Raw genomic sequence first — 25,043 nt, 5'->3', positions numbered from 1 at the left:
GGGTGTTTCATGTCAAATTCAAGCTTTAATTTTAACTGATCTAACACTTAAATATAAATGAATTATGCAGTCAGTGGTGTAATGCCAGGTAGTGTCCAGCAGGTGTCTCCAGTTTACACACGTTGACATCATCGGTCTGTTTGACAAAAGGGTGTGAGCATCCTCACGGGCAGGCGAGGCTCTAGGACAGCCCAAACCTCAAATACAAGCTTACAGCAAGGCACTGTTTTCCCTTCCGCCTGCACTCTGAATGCTGTGAAATTATTTGGAGTAAGCAGACCATAAATATTCCCACGGTGACCCTGATGTGGTTTCAGGGCACAGCCACAGTTTCAACACCTGAGTCCTTCCTGGTTTCATGTTTTCAGCTTAGGAAGAGCACAAATAAAAACGGTTGGAAAGTGAACTGTGACATAAGCTGCACAAAAATCCTGTTATAGGTTTTATATTTGAATAGCTCATGAATTGTGCTGATTTTATTTAGGTCTAATACATTTTAGACTCTGACTTCTCTAGTCAGCAAATTAAACCTTAGTCTACGGAATATTTTTCCCTTTATCATTTAACCGTCTTGTGACCCCTACAGCAAAAAACAAAACAACTGTCCTGAACCAAAGACCTTAAAAATCTTTGGCAACTGGTTAGTAACCATGTGACTATGTTGTCTACTAAAGCAGGATGTCATCTGCTGGATAAGATCCTTCAGGTGAGTCTCTGATCTTAAAGATAAAGTAGACAGAAACCCATAAAGGAAACACTCTCCCCTCTGTTTTAAGTGCCTTCCATCAGAGCAGCTGAGGGTGTATACATGTGGTCTAAAAATCAGCCTCACGTAGGATCACTACTCAGCTTTCCTGTTTGATGGCCTTGTGTTTAACTCATCAAGCCCTCTCCCTCATCCCAAGCAGCAATTTACTGAATGGCCATTTGTTGACTGGCTTCAGAAGCAAGTTGATGTCCACAGACTTCTAATGAGCGTGTTTACAACCTGGAATAAAAAACCCATTATAGTCTCAATGTTAAATTCTCTTCTTCACAAAACCTTTAGAAGTGTGCATCTTTTTATAAACCTACTAAAATAGACTTTAGGAATTAATGATAACTACTAGGGACATGAGGGTTCACAGGACAGATGTTAATCTGCAGTGTTTAACCCTTAATCCTACAAGAAACCATATTCAGCAGACTCAGATTGGCCTCCCAGTTGAGATCAGGATATCCCACAAATAGTGATGTAGCATCCCAATCCTACTACAGCACGGGTGGGCAATTCATTTTCCCCAAAGCCACACCAATGAGTTCACAGAGATTCAAATTTATACTGAGCAGAACTGAGTTTAGTTTATCCATGTGGTCCTCCACACCAGTCCTAGTACATGCAGCCCCCTGGAAAAATAATCTCCCAACCCTGCAAGGTGTGATCAACATAAAAATTTAATGTCAAAAGCTACAAATTCTTTTAATATCTTCCAATTAGACTTAAGGGTTGAAAGACAGTCAAACTGGAGAGTAAATTTGTTTCTATTAGTATGTTACTATGATTTAAGTATAGACTGTATATGAAAGATTGATTGATTTTTTTGGAGCCAGATGTGAGCATATTGGATGAAAGGCCAGTGATACAACCATAAAGCGCTAACATGTGTTTTTGCTAATTAGAGCCAATTAAAATACCTGATTTTCACTCACTAAAGCCGAAAAACTTCTTGGAACACACTGCGCCCACACAAGATTCAGCACGTAATTTAGTGACAGCCTGTTGTGTGAAAACGTGCTATAATCCAGTGCTATCAGGTAAACCGCTTCAACTATTAACTAGCAAAACATAAACAAGAGTTTGTGGAAGCTGCTCTTTATTTGAAAAAGAAAAGAAAAGACTTCAGTCATTGTCTGCTACACGTTCTAATTACATAAAGAAAACATCTGCGGAGACAAACGCAGAGAATATCCTGAATCAAACTTAGGTAGAGTCAAATTTGATTGAATTGCTTTCATATTTCATACATCTTTCAACGTTTGCGTTCAAAGAACAGTCAGGTTTTATATACACAGAGCACCGATCAACAGTGCGTCTCCTCTGCCACCCTGCCCTCGGGATCTTTTATACAATTAATTTACAACTAATCTGCGACTCTTTTCCCCTCCACTGGACACGCCATCCGCCCTCCCACCCCCGCCCCCTCTCACTGAGGAACTGCAGTGTGGAAAGATGTGTGCAACATGAAGACAACTCGTTCACATTCAGAGTAAAGGCAGCCTTGATTACAGTCAGTGAGTCAATGGCATGCCAAGCTTAAAGCAAATGGAGCCCACCACCCAGTGCGACGCCTCAGATTCGTGGATGAAGTGTGTTATTTTTTTGTTTTTTTGTTTGTTTTTTTCCAACTAGTCAGAAAAACTGATCCATTGCAAAGTAAAACCCTAGGCACAGAATCAACTATATACTGTTAACTGACTTGTACTCTAACCCCTGCTCTTTAATTACAACGGGGACTGTGAAGTCCTTCACCTAGTAGAAAATTTTCTTAACACAAAAAGAATATTTAGTGCTCTATCATTCCGCTTAATAGGTGTCATTTATATAATAGCTATTTTTTTTAACTCTATCTCTTAATGATAGTCTGAGATCCTTGTTTAATGCTGAAGCACTCCCACGTGTTCTGTAGTTTTTACATTATTATTATTTTTTCCCCCCAATCTTAAACCAATAATCATAAATAAATACAAACAACACACAAGGAATGTCTACTGTAAACACGGTAAAAAAGACAAAAACTAAACAGGTGTAAACGTCATTAGCATCACTACTTAGTGACAGTTAAATAACCGTAGGGAATAGATGACTGATGACTGGATCAAGAAAGGGAAGGACTGCTCTACTTTCCCTTCCACTCCCTCCCCTCTGAACATCAACCCTTTATATCCAACCACAGCATGTCCAAATACATCAACATTTAAGTTTCTCAGCACCCAAAACTATCTTTACAGATTACACTGTAAAACGGATAAGGAGTCCTCTTAAGGGGTGGGTGGGTTAGACAGCAGCATCACTCGACGTCTCGGACAAGTTATAGAATAATGGGTGTGAGCTATCGCCAAACGTCATCTGGACATTGTTAGCATGGTTTCTGACAGTCGCTGCACCATTGTGTGAATGTTTCTCTGAAGACTGCAACGAGGACAAAGTTTTGCTGCTTGGGTGCTTTCATCTTCCAAGAGTCACTTCCTTCAAATTACATGAACTGCATCTGCAAGAAAAGGTCATGCACAATGTTAGAAACTCACTAAAATGCCTGCAGACATAATCCAGTCCAGCAACTGTTAACAGTCAAAACCTTACACTGATATATCCTGGCAGTGATAACAAGTAAGAGAGGAGCATTCTCTCTTAGGTCCAGTCGCATAGGCCCTTAAGACCAGTTGATGACTGGCTGCTTGGGAAAACCCAAGTGGTTGCTGAAGTTTGCTAGGTGAAATCTGTTGAAAAGAGGGTGCTGCTCCAAAAAACCCCTCCTTGCGTCGATCACTGACAGATTGCCATGGTCATCTGTAGTTTGGATGGTAGATCCTGAGCTGTCAACTGCTCACCCAGTGGAAGTCAAACTGGGAAATGTGACAAACTGGAAACAGACCATTCACAACTTTTGCCTTACTGTTGAATCCAAGAGCAGCATCTTTCATCCAAACTGCAAGTAACCAAAGCAATCGAAAGGAGATTGGCAACCAGTTTCATCTTGCAACTAACAACAACCACTTGCCAAATGGTCGGGGGATGAATATTTCTTTATCCAGGTTGTTACTGATTAGTCTCTAGGCCTATGTGACTGGGACCTTAAATTAACCCAAAATCTTCATATCTAGGAGTCTTAACACTGTTAACCATGAACCAGCCTGTTCATGAGCACATTCGCCAACGACAGCACCATGAATACAAAGAGCATTCAAATTTATGCCGAAGTGTTTCTTAAGGGCAGGACTTGTTGTTTTTAGACTTCCAGAGTACAAAAACAAACAAAAAAAGGTACAGAAATTGTTAGCAGCGTTGAACTTCTCCTAATTTAAGCTACAGTAGTTAACAGAATTAGGTCCACCATTAAATTAGTGTGGTTACACTACAATAATAGAAACTTGATGGAAATTAGTCTGACAACTGTGAAATTCAGATTAGTGGCTAAATCCCACATAGTTGTTAATTTCTATTACGCTATCTGCTAACGCCATCATTTCAAACACAATGTTTGTTTCTCACATAAAATAAAACACTCTATTTGGATCATGATGATTAATTTAATTTCTCTAATACATGGATATAACATTAGCTTCATTAGCAGCTACTGCTTACGTAGGTTTCTGATAGCAAAATGAGACATTTATCATTAGTATATATATATGTTAGGTCAGAGCTTAGCAAACATGCTGTTAGTTCACCAATGTCTACACAGTTCAGAGAAAACAGGTTTGAGCAACATGTGGTGATAGTGGATGAACTAGGGGTTAGAATGAGTATGGCTAAATCTGTCAATAAGGCAAGCAATCTGAGCAACACCACGTTAACATTAGTAAAAAGCAATACATCTAATCAGATGGATTTATACTGAATACAAATTAAACAAATGGATAACTGGACATGCAAAGCATGCAGGTGCATCCACAAGCAAAGAGCATGATGTACCTAAAGAGATGCTCTACAAGAAATCCTTGAGAGAGAGGTGTGCAAACGGGTCCTGTCCAGGGGCTCGGAGAGGACTCTGGCTGGAAGGACTAGAGGCTGCAGAGGGCTATTTCAGGGAGAAATACAGGAGGTAGGAGGACCAGAGGAGAAGTCAGAGTCAGTACAGAGACTGAAGGAGGGATGAGATTAGTCTGGAGAAGCTGTGATGTATGAGAGAAGGGTTAATTAAAAAAAAAAGAAAAAAGGCTTTTTTTTTGGAACAGGGAGTCAAAACAAGGGAGATGATTCACAGTTTTTGTCCCATTCAGCTCTACAGAGTGAAGGGTTCATTTGTTAAAACTGTCATCATCCTCAGCAATATCACACTGACAACAAAACTTACAGTGACTAATCATGGTGCACATCACAGCACAATGGATACACCAGTTTACTCAACCTGATAACTGTGCAAACTTTACTGTGCATCAACCCGGAGCAAACTAACGTGCACCCACCTGAGCACTAGACACAGAGCTAAAGGGGTTGGGTGGCCTCATGACCGGCTGGGAGTACATCATGGTGGGCGGATTCATCATCCCCATAGAGCCCATTTGTGGAGGCTGCAGCAAGTTAAACATCAATTTCAGAGGGGTCAGTAGTGAGCACAAACAACACAATCACATCATCCTGAATCTCTCAGATCTATCTGCTGATGAAAACTGAATATTAATATTTATAAACTGAATCAAATAAAAACTACTGAGAACTCACCTCTCACTTTACTTATCAGCCTTGAGAATACTTACATCAGCAAACAATGAGTCACTTGACCCACTTTAAGTGCATTTAATTAATTCTCCAAGTGATAAAGAGCACGGGAAATATTTATCTAACAAGCTGATTTGACAACTTCCTGAATGGATATCCAGCTTATTTTTCTTTCACACTTCAAACGAAATGAGTTTTACAGAAGCTTTACACGTACTTACCATGCCATATCCCATCATGCCTGTGGGTGTGGTGGCAGGGAAGGCCATGATCGACGGAGGCTGAGGAGACACAAACAGGTCAGGTAAGACAAGGCAAGGCAACAACATTAAATGTGACAGCCACGGTGACAGGGGTACAAAGGTCGCGACTCAACAGCTGGTCTAGCTCCTTTTTAATTACCTCCTCCTTGTCAGTGCACGCTGATTATTTACTTTTCATATTGCAAAATATGGAGCGCAACAAATGGAAACCTTTGAGGCTTTGACAAAATTAAACGATGGTTACTTTATGAGCAGATAAAAACCTCTACTCCCACGACAATAACGTGCAGCAACTCTTTGTTTTCCAGCACTAATGTCTGCCATCTAAAGCCCTCCAGGGCTTGTTAAGCTCCACTGATTGTGCGAAACGTTCATTAAAAGAATCCTGAACAACATAGCTTTACACTGCTGTAATTTTGATTCACCTCAACAATGGGTTTGAAATAAAGCAATCAACATTTGATTGAAGTGCAGACTTTCAGCTTTAATTCAAGGAGCTTAACACAAGTATTGTATTAATGTGGCTGTGGTAAAGACCTGACGATGCATCTCAAGGGAGGAAACTCAGCATTTTGCTTGATTTAGCATCAAAGTATTTCAAATAATGCCCATATCTTTATGTTAATTTGTCCAATTACTCTGAACCTATTAAAACTGGACTTAATTCGTTAAAACCGTGATTAAAAGCTGAGGACTTGCCCTTCAATCACAGCCTCATCACTTTACTTCAAACCCATTAAGCTGTTGTGCAGAACCAAATTACCAAAACTGTGCCTTTGTCCAAATATATATATATATATGTGTGTATCTGACTACAGACAGTTATAGACTGTTTAAAGCACTAGTACCTGTTCCAAGGTTCTGTTTATAGCTATGGATGTAATTAGTAACAGATTTTGAGTTTATGTAAGAGAACCCAGATGTTCTGGTTTCATGTCAGCTCTCTATTTGACAGCAGAATAAGAGCAAAAAATCTGCAGTGAAAAGTTTGTTTGTGTCACCATGGAGACAGGGTTCCAGGTCGTAGTTGGCGCCGCCTTGGGCTGCCAATTGGTGCCGCCGGTCATCCTCTTCTCCCCTGGCTGGCTCCAGTGGATGTCACTGCGGATTAACACAGCCAATGTTAGCACCAGCCCTTAAGTGGCCCGAGAGCACAGAGCCGCTGAAGCGCACGTGCGCATACACACACACACACAGAGCGACGAAGCATCACTTACTTCTTCATCGTGCCATTTCCAATGCCGAGGTCTGAAAAAGGAAATACAACGAGCAGCTGTTAGCCTGCAAATGTTTCCCCCCCCTTTAATGAACACGTGCTTTAATTAGAGCAGCTAAAAGCAAAGCATCACACTCACTGCCCACAAGGTTGGCCAGGGAGGAGTCAAGGTCATCTGACACCAACTTCTCTGGCTGCTGATTGGACGGCTGGTTAGAGCCGGCAAGAGTCGGTTTCAGGATACCCCCAGTAATATCTGACAAGACAGAACAGAGGACTGGCTCAGAAAAGAAAAGATATTCGTCACAATGTAATAATGACAAAGACCGTCCGTAACAAACACTTAGAACTGGGGCTTATTTTCTTATTATAAATTCTATTTTTCATGAATTTTAATCCTTCTGTGCCAGCTGACACAGTATTACCTTTTTCGTTAATCTAGTAAACATAAAATTACTACAAATGCGACTAACGTACCTCCAGTGTTATTAAAAAAAAAAGAAAAAAAGACACTTTTATTCATTTGGATTTTTGTTTTCAGCCCTTTAGCTCAGTTTTTGGCTTCTACCTATTCCTGGAAAAAAAGATATGGCCACAGCTGACAACATCTGAAATCATTAAAGTTCCTGCAACACTTGTGTTATACCAGAACTAACAAGTATTCAGCAGCCGTGATCAGGGTCCCTTTATCCTCTTTTCCATGCACACCTTGGCGTCAGCTGCCAGCGGTATGGCACCAGCTAGTAGCTAATTAATATGATGTTTCTCTGCAGTTTGGTGTTGCCAGATAGCTTCAAGTGACATTTAGAGATTTTAAAAAAGAAAGAAAAGAAAACAGTTGCTTGTTTGGGCCAAAAACAGCGCTATGAGGGCAGAAAAGGGCGAACCAAAACAGTTTACAATGCCGATTACGAGTTCTGCAGTTTTCTCCCCCAAGCAAAACATATTATGTTAGCAGCATCTGCTTTAAAGAAATTAAAGTAACCACTAACAACGTGTGAAATAGTGGGTTTTTTCTTCTTGAGCGATTCAAAAAGAAAAAAACACCAATAAGTGCTAGAGGTGTGTGCCTGTTTCGGACTGAATATATAAATGAAAAGGATATAATGGTCTGTATGTTATGTGGTTTATTCCTTCTTATAAAACAAAGGTGCCATTTTTGTTTAGAGTGCATTGATAATCACTCTCTAATCCTTTCAGGGTTTTCTGGAAACTGTTTTCATTCTCTGTTCAAACAGATGATTTGAAGAGATTGAATTTGTTATTTCATCATTGAAATTCTGCACATTCAGTAAGTTATCAGTGTTTAAAACACTTCTTAAAATCAATTATACCCACCAAAATACTACGAGTGAAAATTTTTCTTAGCCTAACTCTGATTTGAGGTCTATCATCTGTCAGTTTCTTCACTATATGCAGTTTTTTGGCTGCTTGCAGACACACAGACAGTGTGGGGTAAAAATAACCCAGAAGAAAAACAACAGTATGTTCCTGCATTGGCGACTTGCAAGATGGGGCTGAGAGCTGCAGGTGTTTCAGCTGCATCTGACGTCAGGACCAGACACAGCTATCTAAAGCAAATAACATGACTTAGTGCAGTTCTAAATAGCAAGATTTCGCTGTTTTTCTTCAAGCAACTACAGCTAAAATAAATGGTAGAAAAAACAAAACATTAATGTGGTCCACTATCTTTCAGATATTTCCTCCCCCTTTTCCTGAGGAAAAAAAAAAAAAAACTTTCTTCAGCTAAGTGAAGGACTGTTTTTGATCCATCATCTGCAAACTATAATTAAGCACTGTCTGCCTTACTAAGAGACAAAAAGCTATGGCACTGGTATTGCCAGTTCACTTGAATGTGAAATCCTTACCATCAGAATTGAGGCTACTGCTGCCTGTGGCTTTGGCTCCAAAAACTGACTCAAAGTCCACTTGCAGTCCCCCCGCTGATGGCTGTGGAGGGGCCTGTGGTGTTGAGTATCCTTCAGAGAGATGAAAGAGAAGAGTGCTGTAGTTACACAGTTACAAGATGAGAAATACTCTAAAAACTGACCACGGCCTGGACCCAAGGTTTCTGCACCAGCACTTCTAACTACAGAAATTCTAGACATTTGAACACAGAGCAGAATAACACAGCTTCCTCTACAGGATGGAAAAAAAAAGCATTGATCTACTGATGAATGAGGCAGAGAGATGCCTTCAGTACTCTACCTCTGAATAGACCTGCTACAGAAGAGGGCTCAGTGGGGAAGGGAGCCTGATGTGGGAGGTGCTGGGCAATGGACACTGGACCACAGAAGGAGTCTGACACGCCACAGGAAGCAAGAAGAACACAAAGAAAAGAAAGACAGGAAGAAAGAAAGTATTTCAAGGCCAGGCCGAGAGACATGGAGGAAGTGACAGCAATATTACATAAAGAAAGACGAGAGCTAACATGTACAAAAGTTATTAAACTCTTAAGCAAAATTTGAGGTGGATATGTACCGCAGCAACCCAAAGGCAAGCATTAAAGGAATAGTTTGACATTTTGGAGATTAATACTAATTGATCAGACTAGCATATGTTACACTTAGCTTAACATGAAAACTGAAAATAGGTGGACACCTAAAGAAAATGGCTGGTGGTAGATCGGATCAGCTGGAGGAACATTATATTTTGATTGGCAGTTGTTCCTGTCAAGCAAGTAATGCAGCTGTGAGCATTCACAAAAGGTCACATGGCAGCTAGCTTGGTCAGACTTTGCTAAATAGCTTGCTTAATGTCAAACTGTTTTGCTGCTGATGAGAAGCATGAACCAGTGAATTATTATTTTTTTTTTTTTACACTGATTGAAAAGACCAATAGTTTCTGCATGTTTTGAAAACCCACATAAAAGAAATGGCTTTTAAATATTTAAGGAAAAAGTCTCAAAGCTCAAAATAACATTACACAAGGCTTTTGACTAAATCCTAGTCCTTTAACCAGGCAGAGAGTATCAACAAAACTGTGATACTGTAAAGAAGTACCAGAGTTTTGGTTGGCTCACGCTGCAGTCTGAGGGGATTTACAGTAGTATTATTTCTGAGTGACACACTGACTAAAAGAGTTCAAACTGTCTACATTTTGACATAAACTCAAGTGACTTTGAACGTGACATGGTTGTTAGTGCCGACAGGCTAGTCTGAGCATTTCACAAACTGCTGATCTGTTGCAATTTTCCCACACTATCTCTAGGGTTTACAGAGCACATCAGGTGCCACTCCTGCCAGCTAAGAACACAAATCTACAGTTTGCACAGCTTCACAAAAACTGAACAAGACTGGAAAAATGTTGCCTGGATTTGGAGTCTCGATTTTTGCTGCAATATTCAGTTGGTATGGTCAGAATTGAGCATAAACATGAAAGGATGGATCCATTCTGCCTTGTATCAACAGTTCAGGCTGGTAGTAGTGATGCAATTGTGTAGAGGATTTTTCCTGGTACACTTCAGGCCCCTTAACACCAACTGAGCATCATTTCATCACCTGCTGCTGACTACATCCACCCCTTTACAATCACAGTGTACCTGACTTCTGATTGCCGCTTCCACTAGCATAATGGGTTATAGCTCAAATGATCTCAAACTTGTTTCTTGAATAGTTAAGTTGGTTAATGAGTTAAGTGTATTCAAATGACCTCCATAGTCACCAGACCAACCCAACACAATATACTTAAGATGTGGTGGAACAAGAGAGCTGCATCATGGATGTGCTTCAATAAATTTGCAGCAACAGTGTGATGCTACCAGGTCAAAATGGCCCCAAATCACTAAGGAACAGCTCCAGAGCAACGCTGTCACAGTCACTGATCCAACCCAGCAACCTAACCAAACCTAACCCTAATTTAACAAATATTACCATTTGTTAAAATATTTTCCCAAAATGTCAGACCTTTCCTTTAACACAAGTTTCTGCCTATATTTCTACCATGGATGACAAAATAATGGCTCTTTGGGGGAGGGAGGGGGATTTGCATAGGATCCTATGTTTGCCAGGAAACATAGGCTGTGATGGGGAGCCATCATAGTACCTGAGATGGAGTGCTCTATCCGCACTGTGCGTTTGTAATTGGTTGAAACGGATGAGTTTGTGTCAATAAAGGGATTGTAACGATCTGGAGAATCAAAAATAGTGTTGGTAAAAGAAGAACATATTTCCACTTAAAGCTCTAAGGCATCTTTGCACTACAATGCAACACCAAACTTCATTAAAAGAGCCCAAACTACCTCCATAGCAGGACATGGAGGACCCTGTTTGGTACATGAGAGGCACAAAGAGGCTAAGAAGCTAACGTAATTTGAGCTTGAGCTTAGAACAGGAAGACAGGAAGAGAGAACTGAGATGTGTATAAGCAGACAGGTAATCAACATTCAAACTAAACCAGCAGAGGGAAAACATGCAGGCTAATCATGCTTATAAGAAGCTACACAGAAATGAACAAGCACGACAAGACTTCTGAGAAACAAAATGATTTGTTACCACCAAACACTTCATGACCAGATGTCCTAGAGGAAAAGCTAACACCGTCTGAAGACACGACAGGTAAGTGAGTGGCATCGACAACGAGTTTTGAGAGGAAAGGGTTAAGGTTTGGCATGGAATCATCTCCAGCTTCAGTAGACGTGAAAGGATCTATGCGGGCAGAAGAAAGAGAGAGAGAGACAGAAAAGCAAAAGACAGAAGAAAGTGAAGAGCAGAGGAAGATGTGGGATTCAGAGTCAGACAACAACAAGAGGAAAGCATGCAGAACAAATAAAGTCCAGAAGCAGATGTTGGTTGGAACGTGATGGGAGAGGCGACAGTTCACCTGCCCATGCTGTCGCTGCTGGAAGCCCTGTGGTGCCTGATTGCATGGAGGGCTGGAAAGTAGGCTGCAGGTCAAAAAGGTCGCTCTCCATCTTCACTGCACTGTGGACAGAAGAAAAAAGCCTGGTAAACAAATCCATAATACAGCCCCGGAAACTGCTTGATTATAGTGTTTATCCTGGTCTCTTCTGACAGATAACCATTTGGAGTTAATGGCTGAAAAGGCTGCTCTAGTGGGGAAGGGTTAATCTTTTTTGTTTCTAAATCAAATATTATGCTTTCATAGCTCTTGTCATATTTAAATGTACACATTGAGCAAAATCACTTTAATAAAACTTTTACTTTGTCATGTGGCTCCCTGATCCAGAAATACATCATCTTATACCACCAACCACCATTAGTATATTATTTTAATATAGAAGCATGTGTTTTCCAACCAGAAGTCTCTCCCTTAAGCTTTTCAGTGTAAATACACTCACTTGCTACTTTATTGGGTACACCTGCTCAGTTGCTCATTAACACAAGTATATAATCAGTCAATTTCATGGCAGCAATTCAATTCATTGAGGCACGTAGACAAGGTCAAAACAACCTGCTGAAGTTCAAATCGAGCATTACAATATTTCAATGAGCGGCAGTTCCTGGGGCAAAAATGCCTTGTTGATGTTAGAGGTCAGAGGAAGAAGGCAGCAGTAACCTGAATAACCACTCACTACAACTACAGTATGCAGAAGAGCATCTCTGTGCACAGATGGGCTACAGGTAGTAGAAGACCACACCAAGTGCAATTGACGCTGTTCTTAAGCTAAGAACAGGAAACTGAGGCTAAAATTTGCATGTTTCAGAAGACTGAAAAACATTTGTTGTTCAGGAAGTCTTGATTTCTGTTGTAACATTCAGATGGTGAGGTCAGAATTAAGTGTAAACATGAAAGCATGCATTCATCCTGCCTTGGTTAAGTCAGGTGGTGGAGATGTAATGGTGTGGGGACATTTTCTTGGCACACTTTGTGCCTATTTGCACTAACGGAGTGTCACTTAAATGCCACCGCCTACCTGAATATTATTGTTGACCATGTCTGTCCCTTTATGACAACAGTGTACTCATTTTCTAATGGCTGCTTCTAGCGCCAATGTGATAATAAACTGACTACACCTCTGGGTTACAGACTGCAGCTGTAGAAGAGGAAGCATTATGAAGGGTGAAACGTACCCGTTATCCTTTCCCTGGGCACACGGTGAGATCATGTAATTTTTTGAATGATCACCAGTCTCAAACCCAAAATCAAGAAAACCAACAAAATACTTTTCAGCTGATTAATAAACTGCTTCAGCTATCTCACATGTACATCCTCTCATGTCATTACTAGCATGAGCATCTCATCGTGACTGTTTGATACCTTCTTCTGCAACGACAATGCTGGCAAAGGTTCCCTACATGTCCTAATTACTCACAATTTTATATGTTATAAATTAGTTACTGAAGCGCTTTCTTTTCAAGTACAAAATATAGATCTAAGCAGTACCCATTGGAGCAGCTGGGTGTAGAGAAGAGATCAATGGCTGGTGCTGTGCTGATAGTGCCCCCAGTGGTGGAGATTGGTGATGTATCAGTCGTGGCAAATGAAGGCCTCTTGGAGAGCTCTTTAAGCCTTTGTTCCTGATGAGTAATGAAGTCCAGTCAAAAAAAAAAAAAGCCAACGCTGGGGAGATTTAATGCATGCCACGTGAAATAATGTTTCATTTTTCGTTTCAAAAATGCATTAACCTTGAGAGCTTTGAGTCGAGCCTGTTCCTCCTCGAGAGCCGCCTGCTTCTCTCGCTCATCGACTTTAGTGAAAGACATCCCTGTGCTGGCCAGTGATGACACAGCATTGGACAGAGTGCTGGCCCTGCAGGGAAACAAATTCACACCAGATGCAGTGCAGCACAGATAAGTCAGTATGACTGATCTAATATAAATGTTGAGGTAGTTGCTGTGATCCAAGGCAAATATAAGAGGATTTATATACCTGCTGGCTGCAGTGGAATCTTTGACCTTTTTGCCCTCTAAAGAGGCCAAGTGTTGCTCTAGAGCTTCGAGAAGGCTACTAGGAGCCTGTCGTGACAGAGAACATAGAGTCAGTGACTTCCTGAGACAGAAAATGTAGTCTACATAGACATGAAGACCATAAAAGACAGTGGTGAGCAACCAAGATAGAGTACAAAACACCACACCATGAAAACTCAGGTGTAGACAGCCAATTTATGTCTTTGATCTGCACGTTTTTGGTAGCTTTGGGCTATTAGTTACCCACCACTGATCGATAACTACATTCCAGCCAAAGAGCTACTTTGGATGAGAGTAACATCTGTGTGGGATGACGTACAGCACCACAACACTTTCAGCAACCCGGCCGTTGTTGAAGTGGCGGTGTCTAAGCACAACGGGGCAGCCATTTTACAGGAGATGAGCTATGCTTGCTTACACCTCAATAACATGACCAAAAGTGAACAGAATTTTACCACGGCGAGTGTTTTTTCCTTCAACTGTTTTTCACCACGATGTAGGAGACAGAGTCAGAGCAGAGGCATGCAAAAAGACAACACTGAGGCAAGTCACGGACATAGAAGAAGAAGAGTGGAATGATAGTACTTACACAAACTGTGAACTAAAGTGGAAAGATAAGGGGAAAATACAGAATATAAAGGTGGTGACAGTGAGAGGAAAGGCTTCTTAGCTGCAGTTTTTCGGGGGTAAATTATTTATGTAAAACTGGTCCCCCAGAGACGAGCACAACAGTGTGCACAGTTTACTGTAAATTATGAAACATCTGCCACTATGCAGGCTTCAACTATAGTGTGAGGACTCCACACCTTTATTTACTGTCAGAAGAATTAGAAGAAGGTACTGGGGGCAAGAAGAAAAGAAGGAGATTCAGAAGAGGAAGAAAGAGGATAGGGAACTGGAAAAGAGGACCGCCTCCTCTGGCAGACATGCGCCCAAGAAGGAAATCATGCAAAGTGCCTAATTGTAAATAAAATGTGAGCCGAGTATACTATATTCTAGTCTAACAAGGACAATGCTGAATCAAAAAAAGAAAAAAAAAGCAGTTAGAGCTGGCAGTAACAGAAAGAAAAGAAAAGTCTTCCTAATAAGAGTGGAAACCTCAGGTTTTCTGACGCTTACCTGTGAAAGGTCTGGAATGTCTCCTCGATCGATTCCCACCTGCTGTTAGAAAGAAAGAGCGAGTTGTGTTTGCTTCCCTGCACTCACGACAGCAGGAGCATTTGTGGAGATAAATGTAGTCTAATTTACCTCTGCTACTTTCAGGAATTCTGATATCCGGGTCATTCGAGTGAGGAACTTCTTGTAGATGTCCAGACCTTCTTTGCACTGAGTCTTCTTCATGTCAAAGTATTTCTCTGTTTGGTTATATATAAAAAAAAGAAAAAAAACATTGTATTTACTTGTAATGGCCAACAACAGCACAGGATTTACAAAGACAAGGTGAGTCCGCAAAGGTCTTACCAAGCAGGTTGATAATGCCTTCATTATAAGCAGCAAAGAGCCGGATGGAGTCTTTGAAGAGCAGCATGAAGGCTGCATTGATGACTCCATTAGTCAGCTCGTTGGCATTGACCTGAGGGAAAGCAATCAGCCGAGACATTTATCTTTAAAGCTTCTGCACAGCGATTTGTTGCCACACAAAAAACAAAAAGTCTGCTTCTGAATTAGGGAAATACAGCAGTCTCGGTGCACTCTGCACACTCCAGATGAGCAGCTTCTTACTACACGAGCTGCAGAACCACGGGGGGGGGGGGGGGGGGCTTCACCTTAAACTCACATTGAAATCGAGAAGGGCGTCCATCTGGTTCTGAATAATGGGGATAGTCTTCAGCAGCTTCTCTGTATTCATGGTCCTCATTACGCCGTCCACTCTGTGTGGACACACGCAGAGTCGGAGCAGGCGAGGGCAACGAGGAGAGGAGAGATGGGGAAGCAAACAGTGCAGATATTAAAACAGACTGACTTATGGGTTTACACTGATGATAGTGCTGCAAATAGTTACCGATAAATCTGTCAGCAGGCTCTAAAATGTCAAAAACAAAACAGAACAGGAAAATGTTGCTGTAATTTGTCACAGCTGAAGGGGAGATCAATCTGAAGCCTAGAGATTTTCAGTTAACCTCCTAAGACCCAAACTCTTCCATGGCATGCATTTTTAATTTCTCTTTGATATTTGGGCATATTGGGGCATATGAATATAAAAACAAAGAATTACCAATTTTTTTTTTTTTTAACCTTATTTTTGTTTTTAAGAAAAATAAGCACCACATATGAGGATATTCGTTTAAAATTTTGATAGAACAGTAGCAGTAAAATGTCCTCGTAAGAGGATATCAGGCCCTTGTAGTGCAAAATTGAGTATTTTGGTCTATCCATCCATCCATTCGCTTCCGCTTATCCTTTTCAGGGGCGCTGGAGCCTATCCCAGCTGTCATAGGGCGAGAGGCGGGGTACACCTTGGACAGGTCGCCAGTCTGTCGCAGGGCTAACACACAGGGACAGACAACCATTCGCACTCACATTCACGCGCACATTCACACCTAGTGGTAATTTGGATTATCCGATTAACCTATCCCCACAAGCTGCATGTCTTTGGACGGTGGGAGGAAGCCGGAGTACCCGGAGGAAACCCACGCGAACACGGGGAGAACATGCAAACTCCTCACAGAAAGACTTGATGTTGGAATTGAACTCAGGACCTTCTTGCTGTGCGGCAACAGTGCTAACCACCTTGCCACCGTGCTTTTGGTCTAAATAACCCAAAATGTGATGTCCACATATGTGGACGCCAGGTCCTAGGAGGTTAAACATACACAGCTTCAAAAAGTTGTTTTAAAAAATTAAAAATTGAAATCTTTATACTGGAGAAGCCAGAACAAGCAGTACCATTTAGCACAAAGCTCTATTGTCCAGCAAACTGAGTGTCATGTTCCTCCATTACAACAACAAAAAGTATATACTAAACTTTATTTGGAAAACAAATTACAGACGAATTACAACAATTCTGTTAACTCTGCTGTGGAAGTATAAAAATGCTCAACAATTAATCTTTTGTGGATCAACTGATTAATTTATCATTTGCTATTTGACTCTATGTAATTTTTAAAAAATGGGTTATTACTATTAATTTGATACAAGTTCTGCTGAGACGGCTTAACAGTCAAAAATGCAAAAAAAGAGCCAATTTAGACAACGTATTTAAAGACCTCTCTGAGCCGTGAGTAACTGATCACTATATTTCACTATTTGATGAATTAAAACAACCCAGCTTTAGTCACAATGAGCATTATTATTTGCTTCAGATGTAAACATTCTTTCTTTAAACATATTTAAAGGGAAAGCAAGTTTACAGCTTTTATTGTAGAATAGGAAATCGGTTTCAGTGCTCACCCGCGTTTAACTTTTGTGAAGTCAAAGGCAACCTGTCTGTATGAAACTGCTTTCTCATTCAGGTATCGACTATACCTCCTGATGAATGTAGACATGTCATAGCCTGGAACGCAAGACAGGAGGTGACAAATAAGCATTTATCACAATTTACGTATTTTGTTGAAACTTCCACGATAAGAACAAAAAACGTTACCTTGTAATCCACTTTTGTCCAAGAAGTTACTGAGGTTGAAAAGTGTATTCCTTGAAGCCAAATACTGGACAAAACGCTGCAGGAGGCGTGACAACAGTTAAGGCAACATCACTAATTGGTGAAACAGACACTCAAATATTCTGCCATTAAAGTGGAACCAGTTCATTGGCTTGGATCGTAATGGGAATGGGATCAAGTGTCTCACCTCGTTACCGTAGACCATGAGGTGGTGTGTAGTGATGAGGGATTTAAACACAACCACCCAGCTGGTGTTGGTGGTCCTCTCAAACAGCGAGTCAGCCAGTTGGGGAATGTTCACGTTCATCTCGTTGGTGCAATGAATCAAATCTTAAAACAAAAGAGATTTCATACAGTTAAATTACAGTTTTTAATAACTGGAGGTTATCCAGTGTTGTCTACTGCAGTCTGAATGAGGCATTTTACTGCTTTTTATGGCTTATCTGAAGCTCCACTGTTCTGACCTGTGGCCTGAGATCCCAACAGCTCCCATTTGTCCGCTGATTTAGATGCATATTATGCCAACAAACATTGAATAATGTTCATCAGGAATCCATTCCCAGTGTATCATTTTTTTTGTCAGACAGGCCTTATGTTGAACCAGCAAACAGACCAACACCTGCCGCTGTCTACTGTGACAAATTAGAAACTAACAACAGATGCGCAAACTTAAAACTGGTCTCCGGTGTTCATCTAATTTCCATGTTTTCCAAAGCAGGTCACTGTGCTCACAGTAGTTCAACTTGTTCACCTGTTAACCCCAACGCTGGCAAATAATCCCAAAAATTGCGACACAGGCTAATTCACATTACTACGTTTTGTGCTGGCGATCAGTCGAGACAAAACTGAAAATGGTGAAGGAAGACTGTTCAAAATTATCTAAAAATGCTGTAAAGACCAACTATCTTACTGATGTTTTCTAATCTAACACAACACCATCAGCTTAACAGAAAACACCATTGATAATACTATAAAATACAATCAGCTAGGACACTGTAAATGATAAACTGTTAAGAAACTGTCCAACATATGTGGATAACAGAATTATCATTTGCCAAACAAATGTGACCAACAGCTCTAAAATCTGAGTATTTCCCATCTCGTTTAGTCATTTTACAGTTTAATTTCATATTGTTGGACATAAAATAGGTGAATATTTGATCACAAATCTCCAAGTCCAATACGTGCACCTAAAAAATTATACTGCGTTGTTGATCTCTGTATTATTAATGGCAGCTCTGGTGCTGTTTCCTCTAACATCTGCCAAGCTTTTTTCTGCTTCACATAAAGTCTATGCAGTTAATTAAACAATCACACCAGTAACTTACAGATCAGGTAGTAACAAAAGGTTCTTGTAGTCCTGAAGTCCTGCTATTATTCTATCCAAAATCCTCTGGAGCAGTGAGGTAAATTGGCCAAATAAGGGTATTTAAGAAAAGCGGTTTTCCACATAAAATCTGCATGATAATGACTAAATCATCATACTGTTGTTTGAGTACAATCAGGGATCACTGCAGCAGAAACCTGAAACTAATCTAGCTTATTACTGGCAGCAAACCACCCTTCTATCAGACCAGTATAAAGTGCAGGGCATAAGATGTTAACCATACAGGTTCTGTCCCACTTCCTCTGATCATATGCTCTCCCCGCACCCATATGCTGGTTGAATGATACTACTCGAAGCAGCCGAGTACATCAGTGCTAATGACCCTGCCATTCACAGAAGCGATCAGACTGAAGAGGTAATTGGGCCTCCATTTCTGTCCTATATTTGACTTTTCAAAAGGCGGGGGACTCTAAGTAGGACAGGATAACCTTCCACAGAAGCAGCAGCAGAGAAGTTAGCATGGGTGGCTGAACTGCCCAGAGAAGAAAACGACGACAGAGAGGAGACGAGGCAGGAGGAGGAGGAAGAAGATGGGGGAGGAGGATGCACTGACAGCACTGTCATGTTATAATCAGCCTGCTAAATGTCCACAGTGGCTGACATGAACGATTTCTAAGTGAATCAATTCACAAGACACAAATGTATTCATGTAACTGTCATGACAATGAGTGATGCCACTGAACTGTGCATTAAAAATAAATCCGCATTTAGTCCTCATTATGCAGTTTAAATCCATGTAACGACAATCAATGCAGGATCAGCTAGAACGTGTTAAAAACAGGGCTTTATTTATAAGAATATTTATAATAGAGAATAATTATTTGCTGCTAGTTTATTTTATCTTGGAAAAAAAATTGAGAGAGAGACTATGCGAGCACAATGATATAAAAGAGTATTTTTATAACACTGATTTGTGCCTGTGACCCAGAAATCAGTCTTAGTGTGTCATCTTAAACATGCCTTTAGTCCTAAAATGCATCAGAGTGAGGACAGAGCAACTAAGAGAAAGGAGGCTTTCCACAGGAGCTATAAGACAGGATATAAATGATGAATTAGTTACTTATTGTGATAACTTAAAAAAACAACAATGACAAAAATGTAAATGTGTGTAAATTCTTCCACCATGTTTTGACTGATCATTGTGAACTTTTTAATACTGATCTGACATGTTTCATAAAATAAAGTTACATTTTGGCCCATTGACTCAGCGTCACTCGTTCCTCACCTCCACTACTCAAACTAAGCAGTCACTCAGGTACTAATAGCAATAACTAACAGAATTTATTGATTAACTGAATAACAAAATTAATTATCAACTACTCTGCAGATCCTCTGCACACTCTGCTATTGAATTCCCCATCTTTACTTAAATGTGACTTTAAAATAAAGGTTGAGGTTTAAACTATGAGACACCTTTTTTCTTTTCTTTTTTTTTTTTTAATTTCTGGCATTTTGTGGATCAAACTGTTAATGAGTCCATGAGTCTATGTTAATGATGTCTACTTAAAGCTGATTATGATTACCAGTCAGACAGTGTCACATAAGAGGTGGCTATCAGACTTTGGACTTTTATTTATGAAGCACCTGTATAGTTTTAATAGATTCAAAGTTCAGCTACACTACAAGCTACATTCATACACTTGATTTTTACTACTGTGCACTTTGAGCTCTTCTTCCATTCCACATACGCACATACTGCCGAGTGCATCAGAGTATTGAAAACTGACAAAACTGAACATTTGGTTGTCCTGTTTACTTTTTCCTTTGATAAAATAAGTGCCGATTTCATTAACAATGATGCGGACTGTAGAAAAACTTCTATTACATCTGCATTAAACTGAATGATATTTGACATTTGAGAACTTCGACTTTCTTCTTACACTTGAAAACCTCCATTAAAAAAAGGTGTCTGCTATATCCAGATTTAAGGACAACCTAAAAAAATAAAACATTTACAGACTACAGCTTCTCAAATGTGTTTTCAGTCTCTACAATAGGCCGCATAAATGATCAGATTCCTATAATGTTCCCTCTGCATGCATCTGGAGCCTGAAACACTCGACTACACACACACACACACACACACACACACACACACCTTTACTGTCATTAGTCATGTGTTTTAAAACTTTGTGAAATATGTGAATCTGAAAGAATTCTGAGGATTATACAGATTAAAATTTACAGATATTAAGCTAACTGTAGCTTCTTTTACTCGTAACGCACTTTTTAAAAAGCACCACATGTATCGTTCTGGTGTGTCTCCAGTCATTCACAGTACTTTCAACTCTCTAGTGAAAGTAATCCTCCTAAACTTACTCAAAATGCAGAAAATTTGTGTCAAAATGGAGATTAAAAATTGAGAAAACATAAGTAAGCCTGCCAACCCAGACAACCGACCTTTCTTAAGTGTCAACATACAATAAGAGGGCCTTGTGGCATTATGTACGCACACACATACAGGTTGTCCTGTGTGTGCTGAGACGCATCTCAGTCACGCTGGATTTATGGCTTCTGTTGGGATCAGTCCAACAGTGTATGACTCTGCCAACTTTCACTCATGTCACCTCAGGGGAGTCGTCTGAGCAGAACAACAGGTGTGGAACCTGCAGCTTTACCATCAACCCAAAATACTCACCACAGTTTTAGCTTCTTGAGTCCAAAAACCACTGTGCTGGGTTAGCAGCCTTGAACATGGTAGATAAATATACAATCCCCCCTCCCTCCACACACACACACTGAACTCTTATGAAGACACAGGGCCTTCATAAAACCATGTTCATTGCTTTAATTTCTGTGGATCAAAATGCAGAAAAATATTACCGCTGCATCTTTAAGTACACACAAGCAGTGACCCCTCTGATGTACTCATAAGTCAGAGGAGGGTTTAAGCCCCTGTGCCTGCGTCAGGGTGCATATGTATTCTTGTCATAGATGTGTCATGTACTGTCCGTGTCCTTTAAGGTACTCCAGGCACAAACTGTGATTTTTCTTTTTTGCTCCTTCAGTGTCACCTCAGTGTATCAGCAGGTATCAAATTACTCACTCACTCCACTAAAGATGAGAGCATTCCTGGAAATGTTGTGCAAGGGCCCACAGCTTCCTGATATATTTTGTAAGGATTTTCTGTATGAAGCAGCAGTCACATAAGCGAATTACGGCTATAATTTCAAGCTATGAGTAAATATAGGAAGTAGTGGGAGCTAAAAGAAAAAAAAAGCTAGGTTTACAGCAACTTATATGTAAAACGAAAAGGCTAAATTAACTGTAAGCATAAATAAAGGCTGTCAATCTTAAGATTCCGTAATTACGTTCAAAACTATTTCAAGAAGGCCTGTGGTCAGTGTTTAAACAATATAACTAATCTCCCTGTCATGAGCAAGCGCTAGCATCTTAGCCTACGTAGCCTGTGCTAAAGGCTTTGAGGCCTAATAGCTCAGCTATCGATATAGCTTAGCTTAGTTTCCACTGGGAAGAAAATTCAGTGGTGGTTTTACCCCAAAACCCGTGTGGTGTTTAAAGATACTCACAATCCAGATGTTTCTTTTTCGGGCCCATTATTTCGTGCGTGGTGGCCTTGCATACTGTTTTCGACACGGCGGATCCCGTTACACTGTGCTGGGCTGCAGTTATCCTGTCCGTAATGCTCTGCCCCGACATCTTCGCTTCCAGTCAGTGCAACAAAAGGCTGTCAAAATATGAGGCTCGTCTGGGTTTGCCTTCAGATATGAGCTCGTACGAAAACAATAACAACAGCAAAAAATTAATAAACCCTCCACCTCCTCCTACACCGCTACCTCACCGGACCCCCCCCGCTTCACCCAGCTTGGTGGAAATGAAAATCAGAACTAAGGCTATGGCAGGCGCAGACCGAGGGAGGGCGGAATAATAAAGACAAGCGAAAAATGACAACAACAATAAAAAAAAATGTTCGGTAGTTTATGTATTGTTGTGCCGCTCGGCTCCGTCCAGAATCAGTCAGTTTTTAAGGATGCCGTGATTGCAAGGTCCACTCGCTGACTCACTCGACCCGGATCTCAGCCTCGCTCTCATCCCGATGTGGCACACCAGATCCCTGCGTCTCTCCGCTCGCCTGCCCGCCTGCCTGCCTCCGCCGCTCCTCCTTCTCCTCCGCCTCCTCCCGCCGATGTCGCCGCCGCCACCGTCGGTCGGCTTTACAAGCTAGGACTGAAAAAGAGACCACTGAGGAGGGGAAATGGCGGGCCTGCTTTCCTCTTTTCTGTTATGAAGTGGGGAAAAATACTTACACACGACACACTGTGCTGCAGATCCTGAGTCAGATTTGCCTCCTCAGACACGCCACTAGGTCCGCTGCCGTGCAGGTGTGTACAAACTGATCGCAGACCAGCTGAAATAAAGCAGATAGGTTCAGTCAGTGAGGCCTGGATGTCGAGATGAAGCCTGTATTTTGATTGAGGACAGGAGTGTGCAGTGAGAGTTGGACTTTTGTGTTTTCAATATGTACACACTTCAAAGGAATTACTAATACTGAGTTTGAAAAAATACATGTGATTTTAATTTATTTAAAAAAATTTAATGGCCAGTAGGATAAGCAGACCTCCCATTTACATACTTTTACTGATTTAAACTTAAATGTAGTTTCCTGTTTCGTTTTGGTGTGAAAAGAAGAAGTGGATAGAATTTTATTTTCTCAGAAACTGTTATTATTCCCTGTAAATAATAACGATCAAGTTCCAGTGTGTAAAAATGTGTGATTGCATTAGCAAAAGTGTGGCTTTGGTTTGCTAGAGCAAGCATTTTCCCCAGGAATGGCTGTGAGGCACAATGAGCCCAAGGCTTCATGGTAGGTTGAACGGGTGGTTTATCTTACTCCAGAACACAGAGACTGAACAGTTTTAAACTTGTTATGATAACTTCCTCCAGTCCTTGAGAAATTCCCATTATCACTGCTGAGTGACAATCGCCTCATTTATCTGTCTGGTCAACGTGGACTTGTCGCTAAGGCTAGCCATCCTGTCTCCTTAACAGGGGTTTGTTATTTACACACATCCTCAACCTTTACAGTGAAACATACTGAACTAAATAACATCAGTAAATCATAACAGTAAGTAAGGTTGCAACATTATTAAGAAATGAAGAAAAATTCTACACAAATATCCAATCCAACTTTATTTATAGAGCACTTTAAAACAACATGGTTGACCAAAGTGCTTTCCATTAAAAAACAGTGATAAAAATTAAAAACCATACAAGATATTTAGTAGTTCACATGTAGTATTATTCAGTTCATTTTTATTTTATTTTCTGTGCCAATTCATAACAACAACCGCCCCAGGTGCTTTCATATTGAAAGGAAGAGTCCTCCAGAAGAACCAGGCTCAAGGAGGGACCACGCCATCTGCTGTGACTGGTTGATGGAGAGAAAGGAGAGTGGGAGGAGATGAGGACAGAACACAAACTGTGGGGGAGAGTAGATGAAAGTGAATGGCATGCAGATGTGCTATAACCAACAGGAATGAAAAGAGAGTTGTGGAGAAGTGCTCAGTGCATGATGGGAGGTCCCTCAGCAGCCTGAGCTTAAAGGAGCATAACTAGGGGATTGTTCTAGGCCACCTTATCCAGCCCTAACTATAAACTTTATCAGAAAGGAAAGTCTTAAGCTTAATCTTAAAAATAGAGCGGGTGTCTGTCTCCTGAACCCAAACTAAGAGCTGGTTCCATTTGGACAGGGGCCTGATAGCTGAAGGCTACCATGCTATTTTTGGAAACTTCAGTAAGCCTGCACACTGAGAGTGAAGTGTTTTCTTATGGGATAATACAGTCCTACAAGGTCTTTAAGATATGACACGGCCTGATCATTCAGGACTTTTGTATGTATCTCTCTTTCTACACCCTGTTAGTTCTCTCACTGTAGCATTTTGTAGTTATTGAGTAGTCACAAATGTGTGAACTAGTTTTTCAACATCCCTCTGAGACAGAGCTCTAATTTTGGTAGCAATATACAGATGAAAAAAGGCATTTGTGGATGTTTATTTGGTTTATGTTGAAGGACAAAAAAGGTCCCTAAAAGTAGCACTGTAGGCCCAGGTAATGTCATCAGTACAACACCTTCACTTTTATCACAAACCCTGACTCACTCTCCCTGCTTTCCTGTCTACTCTTCACTGTGCCATCTAATAAAGGCAAAAAGGCACTAGTAATAATATTTGTAGTAATAGTAGATGGATAATATAGATGATACAAAATTAACTAATAGTTTTGCCTTCATAAATAAAACTGACATAAATGACTGAGTACCATTTGCAT

At 40.6% G+C, this 25,043-nt stretch overlaps 1 protein-coding gene across 10 annotated transcripts; it reads right to left on the bottom strand.

Moving 5' to 3' along the window:
- Positions 1-1,836: 1,836 nt before the first annotated feature.
- Positions 1,837-23,064, bottom strand: picalmb (phosphatidylinositol binding clathrin assembly protein b). Of its 10 annotated transcripts, XM_085430343.1 has the most exons (25): positions 23,024-23,064; positions 22,286-22,943; positions 17,556-17,698; positions 17,351-17,426; positions 17,158-17,260; positions 15,545-15,638; positions 15,229-15,340; positions 15,016-15,122; positions 14,887-14,928; positions 14,357-14,368; positions 13,730-13,815; positions 13,486-13,609; positions 13,244-13,377; positions 11,720-11,820; positions 11,392-11,544; positions 10,943-11,026; positions 9,107-9,199; positions 8,767-8,877; positions 7,038-7,154; positions 6,900-6,930; positions 6,684-6,783; positions 5,641-5,700; positions 5,167-5,271; positions 4,673-4,778; positions 1,837-3,248 (listed from the first exon to the last, which is right to left on the bottom strand). In XM_085430343.1, exons 2-24 carry the CDS (start codon positions 22,413-22,415, stop codon positions 4,686-4,688), a joined length of 2,211 nt encoding a protein of 736 aa, XP_085286469.1. In that variant the 5' UTR covers positions 22,416-22,943; positions 23,024-23,064; the 3' UTR covers positions 1,837-3,248; positions 4,673-4,685. The 10 variants fall into 10 exon arrangements, with proteins under 10 accessions (XP_085286469.1, XP_085286468.1, XP_085286472.1 ...); XM_085430342.1 differs by having other exon boundaries at positions 22,286-23,025; XM_085430346.1 differs by lacking the exon at positions 4,673-4,778 and having other exon boundaries at positions 22,286-23,026.
- Positions 23,065-25,043: the final 1,979 nt, after the last annotated feature.

This window comes from Copadichromis virginalis, linkage group LG14, assembly GCF_057382275.1.
Source record: "Copadichromis virginalis isolate Kocher_CV1m ecotype Utaka linkage group LG14, C_Virginalis_male_GT1.1, whole genome shotgun sequence".
In the NCBI taxonomy this organism is placed as follows: Eukaryota; Metazoa; Chordata; class Actinopteri; order Cichliformes; family Cichlidae; genus Copadichromis; species Copadichromis virginalis.
This window is presented reverse-complemented; position numbering and strand designations above follow the sequence as displayed.